The following is a 15,405-nucleotide window of genomic DNA, read 5'->3' on the forward strand; positions in this document are numbered from 1 at the left end:
TATTTAACTGTCTTCATGTCAGAGTGTTATAGAAATGGAATTTTTAAACATATTCTTGGAGTATCCTACATCAAAATGCAACCACAGACTCTGTCAACTTGGAGTGTTCTTGTGTTTCTCCATGTTAGTTATATCTATTTATACAATTAATTAACTAGTCTTTCATGTTTGTGTGTTGTTTTTTTTTTTTTTTTAAATTTGCATTTAATTATTTTTATGCCTTATACTTAATAATTACATTCCAATCCATTTCCAGTTGCATCAGTGCTGCATGCAATGGAATTATCTATGTTGTTATTCTGATGATTGTGACTATTCAGTCAGTCTAATTAGTTCTAGATATCACTACCAATTTTATCGACAACTCAGTTTACTTACCACTGTCATGATCCACTGGTTCCCTCTTGAAACAGAATTGCTTATCAGCAGCACTCGCTTTCAAGCTGTAGTCACCAGTGTTAAGGAGGAAAAGGAATCTTAAAGCAATGAATGCTGGGTCACACAAGCATTAATTCTACCCTCTTTTGTAATGTATAAATGTGTGGCTATATTCAATATTTTGCAAGGTGAACCATTTGATTTTGGTTATTAGGGAATTGCTTGATCCATTTATTTGACAAGCTACAAATAACATAATCATTAACTATAATAAGTATATCTACACAGTTTCCAGTTGTCCCACCCATTGTGTATTCGGTACTTGCAATGTTTTCAGTGTCTCAAGAAAGTTCCTATTTAAAGGAAAATCATAGAGTTTTGAAGTCACATGTTATCTTTCAGGTATTTTGTAGTACCATATTCAATGAAAGACAATTTTAGACAACTGTTTCAAAGCACAAAAACAAGCAATATTGTAATGAAGATGTACGTGTGTTATGCATTTGTAGGAGAAGTTTGAACAAAATGTGCTAGTAGTGACAGGAATATAAAGTCAGACAGACAAATCCCAATATACTTGTAATGGACTGTTAATGGATCTGCTCAGAGATGCCAGTGTCACGAATTAGGACTGGCAAAGGATAATTAATTGATACTCAGCATAATCCACTGAAATGGAAGAGCCACATTTAAATGTCAACAAATTGCAATGTTTAGGGAATACTTATAATGTTTCAGCAACAGAATAGGATTTTCATCTCTATAATGTAACTGAAGACTGAATCCCATGATAGTAAAATGTTACATGAAACAAGAGTTGCTTATGGTAGACAAATATGAATGGCATTAAAAATATACCTACAAGAGGGAAAGAGAAATGACTTGTTTTGTTTCATACAGACTACTCACTTTAAATATTCAAAAATTTAGAAATATCTGAGATATGACTGAATGAAATAAATGTTGGTGAAAACTAAAATTTTTATGGAATAAATGGAATTATTGGTCTCTCTCTTTTTTTTTTTTTTTTTTTTTTTTTTTTACTCTTGTTGGTTCAATTCACAGTACATCAGAAACAAAAGTTACCAAAATTAGCTCAGTAGCAGTACTTATTCCTGTTCTTGCTATGAGTTTGCCACAGTGATCTTTCTAGAAACAATTTATTTTTATGTGATTCTTCAATTGCTCCTGGCATGCTTCATGATGAAAGAGTTCACAGGTGAACAGCTGAGTGTTCGTGCCCGCTGGACACTAACAGCCGGCTGTCCACGAGTGTTAGTGCCCTCTGGACACTAACAGCCAGCTGTCCACATGTGAACTCTTTCGTCAATTTATTTTTAAATTCTTGACAAATGGTGAACCTTTTTTAAACAGTATTCAACATAATTTTTTCAAAAGAATGTCATATTGCTTGTTAAATTTGCAGTTCTGAAGTTAATTATTTAGTGCTTGGCTGGTCACCAAGGTCTAATCGTACTGAATAATTTCTGATGTATATGTTATCAAAAAGTGTAGTAGACTTCCTTTCATTTTACAAGTAGAAAATAAATTAAGGTTTTTAAAAAATGCATAGTCTTTCAGTTTTTAATCATATTTTCAGGTTCTCAGATGCTTCCAAAATAGTGATATGAAAACATGGCATGATGTCTGCAGGTTATCTGAAAGAAATCCAGAATTTATACTTGATACTTTGATTGAGAAGAGAGAGGTAATAAAATTACTGAAATACATCTTATCCGTTCAAGTTATTTGATGTTATCTTTTATAGCTTTACTGATGTTGTGTATTTCTTATTTTTCAGTTTCAGATATGTCGACAGTGGGCTGAATATCATGGTATAGGAATGAAAATACAGCATTTGATAGATTCCAGGTTTCTATTGCTCTACATACACCCTGAGCCCTCAGACTTTGTATCATTGAAGATGGTAAAGAGTCATCACATGCTTGCATATAGAATCAATATACATTTTAATTATTTTTGTTGTAATTATATTGTTTTGGTTTGTTACATGATTATTGCTGTTGTACTTCATGTTCATTATATAACATACATGCACCTTTATCAAGAATATGGGAAAATGCTATAAACACTCAATGAGTGAATCAAGTATCATGCATTAGGAGTAAAAGAGACCACTCACTAGAAAACAGAAACATTGGGCCAACAATGGGTACACTCAAAAAGAAAGAAAATTTACTAGCTCTCAGAATGAGTCCTTTCTTGAGCTAGAGCACAAATTCACATGCATGCACATACACTTGCAGGCCCCTACATGGTGTTAGCTGGATGCATGATGCCAGGATTGCAGTTCTACAGCTGGACTAGGATGAAGTGAGGTTGTATTGAGCAGGCAGGATTGGAGGGGGGGTGAGAGAGAGAGAGGGGGGGGGGGGGAGACAGGAAGAAGGGTTTGAGGGGTGGGGTGGGGGGGAGGAGGAGGTAGTTAGCAGCTTCGAGGGAGGGAGCCAGTTTGCTGGCAAGTAAGGTGAGGAGGGGGTTCAAAATGGTTCAAATGGCTCTGAGCACTATGGGACTTAACATCTGAGATCATCAGTCCCCTAGAACTTAGAACTACTTAAACCTAACTAACCTAAGGACATCACACACATCCATGTCTGAGGCAGGATTCAAACCTGCAACCATAGCAGTCACGCAGTTCCAGACTGAAGTGCCTAGAACCACTCGGCCACACGGGCCGGCTTGAGGAGGGGGGATGATAGGTTCATGGGCTAGGCATGTGATGCGTGTGAGTCGAGTCATAGCCAGTGGGGAGTGGCACAAGATGAAAGTTACATGGGGAAGTGGAGGACACAGGAAGGGGGAAATGTTGGGTAGAGTGTGTTGGGACATTGGGTGAATGGAGTTTGAGGCAAGGAGGGTTACGGGAGTAAAGGCTGTGTTCCAAGGATACCTCCCATCTGTGTAGTTCAGAAAAGCTGGTGCGGGAGAGCAGGATCCAGATGACCCAGGTTGCAAAGCAGCCATTGAAATCAAGCATGTTGTGCTAATCTTCATGTCACTGGGTGGTCAGCTTTGTTCTGGGTCACAGTGTGGCACAGTCTAACAGACAGCTAGTTGGTTGGCATAAAAAGTTGTGTAGTGATTGCAGCAGAGTTTGTATATGACTTGGTTGTTTTATCAGATGGTCCTGCCTCTGATGTGGAGGATAAGCCTGTGACAAGTCTGGAGTAGGAAATGCTGGGTTGGAGGATTGGGCAGGTCTTGCACTTGGGTCTTCCACAGGGATATGATCCATGTGGCAAGGGGTTGGGTGTGAGAGTGGTATATGAATGGACCAGGATCCTGTGTAGGTTATTTGTACCAGTCCAGGGTGATACTGGGTGATGAGGGAGTGTGATCCCTTGTAGCTGTTTCTTGATGATGGTGGGAGGATTAGAAGTGTGTGTGGATATGGCACAGGACATCTGTTTGCAGACTAGGTTTGGGGGTAGTGCCTATCTGTGAAGGCCCTCCTGAGACTTCAGAGTAACGAGCAAGATGATTCTTCTCACTGCAGATATGCCATCCATGGGTGGCAAAGCTGAAAAGGAGAGATTTTTTTTATGTGGAAGGGATGACAGCTCTCGGAATAGTCAGTGGGTTTAATATGGACAGAGATGGGACAGAGCCATCAGAGCATTGGAGGTCAATGTCAAGAAAGTTGACATTTTGTGTTGTGAGGGAATCAGTGAAGCAGATGTGAGAAAAGGTGGCGTGGTTTTGAAGGAATGAGAATATGTTGTCTTGACACTGAGTCCAGATCATGAAGATATTGTCAGTGGACCTGAATCATCAAGGGGTTTTGGGAGGCTAGGAAGGTTTCCACTAGCTGACCCATAAAGGGGTTGGCACAGGAGGATGACATGTGGGTGCTCATGTCTGCTGAGGCTTTGTGTATGTATAAGGGGCATCCAAATGAAACCCGGTCGCTAGCGTACAGTAACGGTAACAATTTTATTAACTCAGAAATGTAGTTATACACAGTACACATACTCAAAAATAGTCACCAAAACTGTTGGCGCATTTATCCCATTGCGACAATACCTGGTCAATTCCATCCTTGAAGAAGCTAGTAGGCTGCTGTCTGATTCAAGCCTGGACCCAGTCACACACTTCCGGTTCAAAATGGTGACACCATGTTTTGTCACCTGTGACAATACGTGACAGAAAGCTGCATTCCTCCTCATGATAACATTTCAGATGACTCAAAGACAGCGCCATTTGAGTATTGCACTGTTCAGCAGTCAGCTGATGGGTCATAAGTTCAAGTATTGATGCATTATGGAGTGGGTGGTGCCCACACTAAAGCCCAGTAACCGATGGATCTTGTCCACAGTGATTTTGTGGTTGTCCAAGACTAAAGCATTCACTTCTGCAACTATTTTCGGTGTGATGACATGATGAGCCCATCCAGGATGAGCATCATCTTCCAGTGACTTGCACCCCTCAATGAATTGTTTGTGCCACTTCACAACACTTGAACGTCTCAGACTGTACTCATCATAAACAGCCTTCATCTGTCAATACATTTAACGGCTTCCAACTCCCACCATCACCGAACATCAAACCACTCCTTGTTGTTCCTGCTTACTTGCCTGCATTTTCAGTAGGGGATGATAACTTGTGTGACCACCTTCTCTTCGGTGTGAAACCACACTGACGCTATGCAACATCAAATGGTGTGCACGTGACAGTCTCTCTACCAATTGATGGCACCACCATACCTGCAGTTACGTGGTGCCACCTTACATGTAAGGTAAAGGTAGACGCACTGACCAGGTTTCATTTCAATGAACCTCATATCTTCCTCTCAAAGGAGAAGTAATTGTTGTCAGGGTATAGTTGCTAATGTTTTAAGAATGAAGTAGTAGGTTTGGTGTCTGATAGATGTTCTGAGAGGTTGTGTTAAATAGTGGCAAGTCCATGGGTATGAGGGATTTGTGATGTATATGGAAGTGGCATCAACAGTGATGAGTGGGGATCCAGGAGGTAAAGGGGTTGGGATGGTGGAGAGTCCATGGAGGAAATGATTAGTATCTTTTATGTGAGAAACTAGGTTTTGGGCAGTTGGTTGGGGATATTGGTCAACATTGGTGAAAATTCTTTCAGTAAAGGAGCATAGTAACCAGCTATAGTGGGGCATCCAGTGTTGTTGATTTTATGGATTTTGGGGAGCATGTAGAAGGTGAGTGTTTTGGGGTGTCATTGGGGCGAAGAGGGAGATGGACTCGAGGGATAGGTTGTGGGATGGACCTAAGGTTTTTTTTAGGGCTTGGAGGCTTTGTTGGACTTCGGGAATAGGATCACTATGGCAGAGCTTTTAGATGGAGGAGTCCAATGGTTGGCAGAAGCCTGCTGTCAGGTAGTCACTGTGATTCATCATGAAGTGACTAGAGCCTTTGTTTGCAGGTAGGATGATTAAGTCAGGATCTGTTTTGAGGTTTTATATGGCTGCCCTTTCTTCTGCTGAAAGGTTAGTGTTCTTAGGAAGGGACCTGTGTAAGAATGGTGAGACCAAGTTGAAGATAAGGAATTCAAGGAAGGTGAACAGGGGTTAGTTAGGTAGGAAGGGGGAGGGTTCTGGTTGGATGGTGGTATGTACTGGGAGACTCAAGGTTCAGTGTTGGGATTAGGTTGGCTTTCGTTAAAGGGACTGGTGACAAAAAAACTGTTTTCACTGTAGGAATTGACAAGTCTAGTATGGTGGGCTCAAGATGAGGTCTTTAGATTGGACTGAAACTTCTGTGGAATTGAGATTTTTGGTGGAAAGGTTAATAACAGTGTTTTGGGGAATGTTGAGAGGGAGTTTTGGAGGATATGTTGTAAATTGGAAAGGTCAGCTAGACAAGGTCTGGGCGCTATGAGGTGCTGACAAGAGAGTTCACTGTGTGTAGGATGGGTGTTGATGGTTAGTGGTGCTCAATTCCAATTGCTACTTCACAGCCTGGACCATCTGGATCCTTCCCTCCACCACCAGCTTTTCTGAGCTACAAAGATTTCACCTCCTGACCTCAGTGTTCATTAACCCACTGTCCCCACACTCTCCACCCAACAGTTTCCTCTTCCTCTGCCCTACCAATCCCTCCCAATTCACATCTCCATGCCGCTTTCATCTTGCACTGCTCCCCACTGGCACTGACACACATGCATCATGTGTCTAGCCCCTGCACATGCCGCCTCTTCCTCCCACATACCTAGCCAGCAAAACAGCAGCCTCTTTTTGAGCTGCTACCTACATGCCCCAGTCCCTCTCTCTGCCTCCTGCTTCTCTCTCCCTCGGTCCACCTCACCCCAATCCACACCACTTCACATTCCAAACACTGTGTGTCCCCTCAGCACCACATAAAGGCACAGGGATATCTCTCTCTCTCTCTCTCTCTCTGTGTGTGTGTGTGTGTGTGTGTGTGTGTGTGTGTGTGTGTGTGTGTGTGTGTGTGTGCAGACATAACATATTTCCTTTATTGGAATAGTTTGGTTCCTTTACTATCAAATGTTGTTATGTTTGTGAGTACTAGTCTTGACCCCCATACTTTCTGTATATGGAAGGGGCAACAAAATTTCACATAAACTGGATTTTCAGAGCAGTTGCTGTCACTTCAATGCTTTCCAATTATCCAGTTCATACATTTTAAGTTGTGAAGAATTTTTTTAACATTAGAAACAAAGTTTTGAAATTTAATGAACATGATACTAATCAACTGTACTTCCATCAGTCACATAGATGACAATGTGTGGTAAGTAGGCATACATAGTTCAAGATTTGGGAAAAAAGCATACTTGCCCCCCCCCCCTCCCCCCTCCTCTTACCACTGCCACCATCAACCACAAAAATAGGTCACAAAAGTACAAGATAATAACTGTGTATTGTGGCATATTGGTATGGGACTGTTTTTCCACCTCAGACAGTGTTCTTATTTTGTGACAAATTTCGTCAGAATCAGTCGACTCACTGGAAATGGACGAGCAGTTTATCGCAGACATATTGTGTTCTGTTTTCATGTATGAGATCTGAGGTGAAAGAAACTAGACTGATGATGCAAATTTATGTACTTACAAAATATAGACTCTTTCATAAGTATATGCTGGGTGAGCACAGGGCCTCAAGCTATTGAGCACCTCCTTTTGTTTCTGTGCTGCAGTCTCTCATCTCTTGCTCTTTCTCGTGGTAGCAGCCTTTGATGTCGACCTGGCTATTACATCTATTACATAGATTATGCCTTCCTTCCTTGGAATATTCTTTCATTCACCACATTTTGACTGAAGTAATTAGTGGCCCCCTTCTGGGTTTGATCTTCATTTTCCAAATTTTTCGGTAGTGTGGACTGACAGGGGAAGAACACCTTAAGTAGCTTATACTTCTTGCAGTATTAAAGATAATCTGTACGTAGTACCTGTGTAGGTTCTTATTAGCACTCCATAGCCAACACAGTAGCTGATCCAACATGATGGGGTCATTATGTACCCTTTTGTTTGATCCCCCTCATAACGTAGGGGTCACATTCCTAATGCCTGACCTGATAGCTCCCCACACAGGCCAAGGTGTAGAGCCCCATCTTCCTGGGGCATCAGGACTCCCAACAATGGCCATAGTACCAAATGGCCATGGCTGCAGTTGGGTGGCATTCATGGAGAGTGTGCTTGACTTCAGTAGGTGGCATCTACATCTACATCTACATGGATACTCTGCAGATCACACTTAAATTCCTGGTTAAGGGTTCATTGAACCTCCTTCACAATAATTCTTTCAAAAAGTGTGCGGAAAAAACAAAGACCTATATCTTTCCATGGGAGCTCTGATTTTATTATGATGATCATTCTCCCTGTGTAGGTTGGTGTCAACAAAATATTTTCATATTTGGAGGAGAAAGCCAGTGATTGAAATTTCATGAGGAGATTCCACCATAATGAGAAACACCCTTGTTTTAATGAGATTTGCCCCAAATCCTGTATCATGTCAGTGACACTCTCTTCCCTATTTCACTATAATACAAAGCATGCTGCTCTTCTTTAAACTTTCTCTATGTACTCCATTAATTCTATCTGGTAAGCATCCCAGACCATGCAGCAGTACTCCAAAAGAGGACGGACCCTAAATAATGAAAAGTGTGAAGTCATCCATATGAGTGGTAAAAAGAATCCATTAAACTTCACTTACATGATTAATCAGTCGAATTTAAAAGCTGTTAATTCAATTAAATACCTAGGAATTACAATTACAAATAACTTAAAGTGGAACGAACCCATAGGAAATGTTTTGGGGAAGGCAAACCAAAGACTGTGTTTTATTGGCATAACACTTAGAAAATGTAACAGATTTACTAAGTGGTGCCTACACTGCTTAGTGTAGGCACCACTTTTCATTATTTAGGGGCCATTGCCAATTTTTGCACCATACAGATACCTTTTCTAAATTCTTTTGCAACTTTCTATCTTCTGATGACTTTTGATGATGAATGACAGCAACCTAAGACAGCTGCTCAGATTGTCTCCTAAATCTTTAATATAGATAAGTAACAACAGAGGACCTATAATTCTACTTTGGGGAATGCCAGAAATCACTTCTGCATCAAATTACTCCAGAACAATGGCCATTCTGATCTGCCTGTCTCCTTAGGCAGGACTCAAAACTTCAATGTGGACTGTTACAACCCAACTGGTTTTCTTACCATTGCTACCCCTGTGGAAAGAGGGACAAGCCAGATACCTAGAAGTGAAACAATTTATTTGGTACCCAGTATGTAAATGAACCAATGTGGTCACTTTTTGTGTGACAAAGCCCTTATTTTTCGAGTAACATATTGAAGATAAATTTGGAGAAGTTGAATCATTATGAAAAATTTGCAGTGGATCCCTAGTTATTAAAGCCTCTTCTTGTCCACAACCTACAACCCATCAGTCACATGAACATCTGAGTGACATAACAATAACAATTTTCTCACACAATACTTTGAATATGGTCCGAGGAGTCTTCTTCCACCGAGACCTTATACTCCAAACAGCTAGGGGCTAATCTTGAGTGACGAGGCGTACATTATGTCTGATGCATTCAAAAAGGTCCCAAGGATAACAGAGTAGAAACAAACACCTTTATCTTAGCCTTTGAATGAAATGTCCTCCCAGGAGGAGTTAGTCACAGTGTACAAGTATGAAGTGAAACTGTATGTCCCACCATCCATGAGGTGCTTCCAATACCTAATACCTGCTCTTTGATCATATGTCATCGCACTGCACAGTGAACTCAAAATGTGGTAACAGCAGATACACTCCATGAGGGTCAAGTTTGTGAAGAAGACCCCTTGTGTGTTAATTGTATGGAACACCATCCTCCATGTTCAACAGTTTGCTCAGTCTTCAAGAAAGAAAATAAAATACAGGAATATAAATCTATTGATCACCTGACTTATACTGCATGTAAGAAATATGAGTGCCTACATCCTGTTGATATGATGTCCAATTATATGAAAGCACAGCCATCATGCCCACTGCCCCCTTTTTTTTTTTAGACCAGTTCTCCCACCACCCTCCTCTCTTGTTGCTTTGGGAATTACTTCCTGCACCTGGCCAGAGGAGTAGGTTCCTCCTCTCCCTGGAAACCCAAAGATAAGGTTCCCAACACCAGCTCATGGCTGAAGGAACCATGACCTTTGGGTTCCAGGAATGCCTACTTATTAATCTGTCCCCACACTCATTGCAGATAAGCCTTCACAAGAATCCTGGCCACTAAATGCTGTGAAAGAGGGGCAGGAGGCAGAGGAGAAGAAGAAGAAGAAGAAGAAGAAGAAGAAGAAGAAGAACAAGGAGGAGGAGGAGCAGGAGCAGGAATTGGCGCAAGGTTACTCTGGTGACCTGAGTGATGCCAGATCCTTCCACACTGCCGGATTCGGAACCAGTGCTCACTGATTTGGTTCCACCACCATTTGTGACAGGTAGTGATCCTGGGGCGTGACAAGTCCTTCTGGCCCTTTCACCCCTAACCTGGACATCCATAACATGATCATTCAGAGGAACTGTGTCAATGCTCTGTAGTTATGCTGTATTTTGTCAGAACTGTGCTGGCTTTGAGAGATCATCTGGAAGAATCTGTACATTGGTTTGCACTGATGTTGTCAGTGACTGGACTCCCTTTCATACCATGTTGCAAGCAATACTGCTGCAAGTGCAAATGATCTCAGAGATCATCATTTGCAATGTTTACATACCTCCAGGCAGGCCACTTACTTATCTTGAGTTTGACCACCTTAACCCAACTATCCCCCCCCCCCCCCCCCCCCGCGCTCTTTTTCTCCTGCTTGGGGATTTCAATGTGCACCATCCCCTGCAGGGGTTACCACTTCATTTGATAGGGGCCTTCTACTGTACCAGCTTCTCACCAACGAGGATCTGTGTCCCCTCAATTATGGTACTCCTACCGACTTCGGTGCCCTCAATAGCACTTTTTCAGCTATCGATCTAATGATCTCTTCCCCCAATAGCACCTTTTCAACTATTGATCTGATGATCTCTTCCCCCAGTCTTGTTTCACTGCATTGTTCAGTAGAAGATGATCTTCATGACAGTGACCACTTTCCAGTGATCCTGTCCTCTTTTTTTTTTGCCACTGCCAGTTTCTTGCCACTGCCAGATGGAATGACTACTATACTGGGTTTTTTGCAGAGCCAATATGCCTCTGCTGTTACCTTTGCCCCCTCTCTATCATTGTGTTGATGAGGGTGTACAAGATGTCTCCAACTTGATCACCTACATCATTGGAACTCCTATTCCCCTTTCTGCAGATCTCCTGCATTGCCAGCCAGTGCTCTGGTAGACCAGAAGAGATTGCAGTAGCTGTTCAGGATCACCAAACAGCCCTGCAGTGTTTCAAGCTACATCCTTCATAGACCTTATCACCTTTAAGTGACTTCATGCTAAGGCTCATTATCTAATTGAACACAGTAAGAAGGAATGCTGTGAGAGCTACATGTCCTTCCTGTGAACATATGCCTCTTCATCCCAGGTGAGGGCCTAGTTGCATAGTCTTCTGGGCTGCCAACAGTCAGCCACTGTTCCAGGTCTTGCCCTTCAGGGTGGTCTTTATACCAAAGTATTTGTTCCTGCTGAACACCTTGTGACCCACTTTGTGGCAGCATCAGTGCTCTCTTATTATCCAGGTACCTTTGTAATGCAGAAATGGCAAGTAGAAGGCATCCCCCTATTTTTTACCCAACACCAAGTAGAATCATATAATGAACTTTTCGCCGACTGGGAACTACATTGGACTCTTTCCTCTTCCCATGGTGCAACCCCCGGCTCTGATTCTATTCATATTTATATGATTCAGTACCTGAATATTACTCAGTGGCTTCATCTCCTCCATGGTCTTCAACTGTATTTGGCTCAACAGTGTCTTCCCTTGTCAGTGGTGAGATAGCATCGTTGTCTGTATTCTTAAGCCAGGCAAAAACCCAACATCTCTCTTGACAGCTGCTGACCGATTTGCCTCACTAATGTGGTTTGCAGATTGCTTGTAAGGATGGTTACCTGCAGATTATAATGGGCATTTTGCCTTCCTACCAGTGTAACTCATGGGAGAGACACTCCACAACCAACACTTCTGACCAGTTGGAAACAGCAATCTAACAGGCTGACCAGTTGGAAAGAACAATCCAACAGGCATTTTCTAAATGTCAACACCTCAGTGCAGTCTTTTTTGACCGATATAAGGCATACAACAGTGCTTGGTGCCATCACAGTGTACTTACCCCATGACTGGGGATTTTGAGGCTCCCTTCTGATTTTTATTAATCATTGTCTATCCCATCGATTGTTCCAGAATGGTGTTGGTACTTCACTCAGCTCTCCACAAGTCCAAGAGAGTGGCATCCTACTGGGGTTTCTCCTGAGCATCACACTCTTCCTCATCACCATCAATGGGCTAGTGACCTCTGTCCAGCTGCTGCTCACCCCTCTGCCGTATGTCAGTGACAGTTGTAGTTGGTACAGGTCCCAGTCAGTAGCCTCAGCTGAACACCGGCTCCATGGCACCATCTGATGGGGCCTTTGTGTGGACCCCTTCCCATGTTTTCCAGTTCTCTCCTGCAAAAATGCAGGTCATGCATTTCTGTCATCATACCATAGTCCATCCTGACCCAGAAATCTACTTGGGCACCCAGCACTTGGAAGTTGTTTCACAGTCCTGTTTTTTGGGTCTTCTTTTTGATAAAAAGCTGACTTGGCTGCCCCATATTAATCGGCTAAAGGCTAGTTGCATGCAGAAGCTTGCTGCGGGTCATGCATTTCTGTCATAATACCATAGTCCATTGTGACCCAGAACTCTACTTGGGTACCCAGCACTTGGAAATTGTTTCATAGTCCTGTTTTTTGGGTCTTCTTTTTGACAAAAAGCTGACTTGGCTGCCCCATATTAATCAGCTAAAGGCTAGTTGCATGCAGAAGTATAAATGCCTCTGCTTCCCTGCCCACACCTCCTGGGGTGTGGATCATGCTACTCTTCTCTGTATTTACCAAGTCCTGGCCTCATCCTGAATGTACAATGTTTGCCAGGTTAATGGTTTGGCAGTGCTTTTGGCTTTGAAATTGTTAGACCCAATGCATCATCATGGAGTTTGTCTGGCCACTGGTGCCTTGTGGACTAGGCCCATAGACAGTCTCCTTGCCGAAACAGGGATCTTACCTCTTCAGTTCAGATGGTACCATTTCTTGGTCTCCTTTGCAGTCGCCATTTGATATTTCCCTGATCTTTCAATGTGTCCCATTCTTCTTGTGTACAAGGGGCATTGACCTCCTGATACCTGACCTTAGGTGGGATTACCAGTTGGAATGTGCCTTGCAGCCCTCTGCCAGGATCTTCACCTCTCCTCCCTGGAATGTGCTCCCCCGCTTTTTCATCCTCCCCCCCCCCCCCCCCCCCCTCAACCGGCCGCTGGTGGCCGAGCAGTTCTAGGCACTTCAGTCTGGAACCGCGCGACCTGCCTCGGGCATGGATGTGTCTGATGTCCTTAGGTTAGTTAGGTTTAAGTAGTTCTAAGTTCTAGGGGACTGATGACCTCAGATGTTAAGTCCCATAGCGCTCAGAGCCATTTGAACTATTTGAACCCCCCCCCCCCCTCACCCCAGCCCTCTCATCCAAGCCACAAATTAGGAGACTGATGACCTCTGAAGTTAAGTCGCATAGTGCCCAGAGCCCCACAAATTAGGACCATGTGTGGATTTGCAGGTGCAAATAAGACCTCTACTTACTCAGAAATGGAATGATATCTGATTTCCTACTGCCTCCTCTGATAAACTCTGCATTATTGGGGAGCCTGCTGTTGAATGGCACTCTTCTATCTACTCCTCCCAGAAGGAATCCACTACACTATGTCACCTTTGCATTGGTCATACCAGGCTAACCCATAGTCTTATTTTACACATTGTCGCCATGTAACCTTACAGACAGTAGCTCACTGGTGGAATGCCCCCTTCTTCTGGCCCTCCAAGCCAAGCATGGTCTTCCAGATTCTCTGCCTCGAGTATTGGTGGACAATTCACAGTTTCATGGTTGGTTGAACTGGTTCTCTGTTTCCTCTGTGATCATGGTTTTTATTTTCATATACAGAGAGAGTCACTAACTATTTCCACCAAGAATAACTCCGAAAGTATGATAGGGGCTGGAAAGTTTGCGGGACAAAAGTTGCATGGGACAATGTGGGCCATAATATGACGTTGGTTTTTTGTTGCTAAGTGGGGTCGGTTCAGAGATATGAAGGTCAACTTTATATTTTTTTAAATGGCATGCTATAGTGTGGTACTTATTTTCTGATAGCAGCTATCGAGACAAATCCAGTGATGTGTAACAATAAGGTCTTTGAAGGTCAACAAAGGTCACAAAGGTGGCATGAACGTCCATTTACAGAAGGTGTTCAAAGTATGACCATTGGTATCAATGCAGTGCTGCAATGTTCTTATCATGCATTGAGTGGTAATCCTTATCACCTCAGCACTTATTGAAACATGTGCTCTGACAATTCTCTTTTGCATATCTTCAGGTGTAGTTGGAACATCTTTATAAATAATGTCTTTTGCGTATCCCCACAAGGAAAAAATCTAAATACGTTAAGTTTGGTGAACGAGCCGGTCATGACACATCTCCTCCGCATCCAATCCAGTGATTTGAGAATTGTGTCTGCAACTTATTTCTAGCCATCAGTGAAAAATGTGCCGGACACTCATCGTGTTGATACCACATTCTGTTCCTTGTTCCTAAAGGTATTTCTTCCAGTAACAGACATAATGTTTCATGCAGGAATGTGGTGTACTTCCAACTATTAAGATTTCCTTCGATGAAATAGTGGCCTATAATTCTGTGCTTCAGAATCCCACACCATACATTCACGGACCACAGTTTTCGGTGTGCAACTTGCTGCAGCCAACATAGATTTTCAGTAGCCCAATAAAGCATGTTATGCAAATTAACATTTATATGGTTCATGAATGTAGCCTCATCAGTAAATAAAATCAAATTAATAAATGTGTCATCCCTCTGAATCTGAAGTTGAGCCAATCGCCAGAATTCAATGTGATGCATACAATCTGTACCAGTTAATTCTTTGTGGAGACTGATATGGTAAGGATGATATTTATGGTGATGCAGAACACAAACAACACTACTCTGGCTCATGCCAGATTCCCTTGCAATGTGATGCGAACTAAAATAAGGATTTCGAACCACAGCGGCACGAGTAGCATCCGTCCGTTTCCTCATTAGTAACTTTCCTTTGCTGGGTATGTTTCTGCTGCGTTAAAGATCCAGTTGTTCTCAATTTATCATACACATATTTAAATGTACAATGTGTAGGGTGAGAATATTGAGAGCTTACGGAATATCGGACCAGGTTTGTGATTGGATTCAGGATTTCCTAGAAGAAAGAACACAACATGTCATTCTTAACGGTTCAAAATCTGCAGATGTAGAGGTAATTTCGGGAGTACCGCAGGGAAGCGTGATAGAACCTTTATTGTTTACAATATACATAAATGACTTAGTTG

General features: G+C 42.5%; 1 protein-coding gene across 1 annotated transcript in view; it reads left to right on the top strand.

Moving 5' to 3' along the window:
• Window positions 1-15,405, top strand: part of LOC126470466 (zinc finger FYVE domain-containing protein 26) — a 370,429-nt gene that overhangs the window by 224,325 nt on the left and 130,699 nt on the right. The window contains exons 21-22 of the mRNA XM_050098326.1: window positions 1,979-2,086; window positions 2,180-2,305. Of these exons, the coding sequence (XP_049954283.1) occupies window positions 1,979-2,086; window positions 2,180-2,305 (234 nt within the window). The remainder of the gene's footprint in view (window positions 1-1,978; window positions 2,087-2,179; window positions 2,306-15,405) is intronic.

Source organism: Schistocerca serialis, chromosome 3 (genome assembly GCF_023864345.2).
Source record: "Schistocerca serialis cubense isolate TAMUIC-IGC-003099 chromosome 3, iqSchSeri2.2, whole genome shotgun sequence".
NCBI classification, from domain to species: domain Eukaryota; kingdom Metazoa; phylum Arthropoda; class Insecta; order Orthoptera; family Acrididae; genus Schistocerca; species Schistocerca serialis.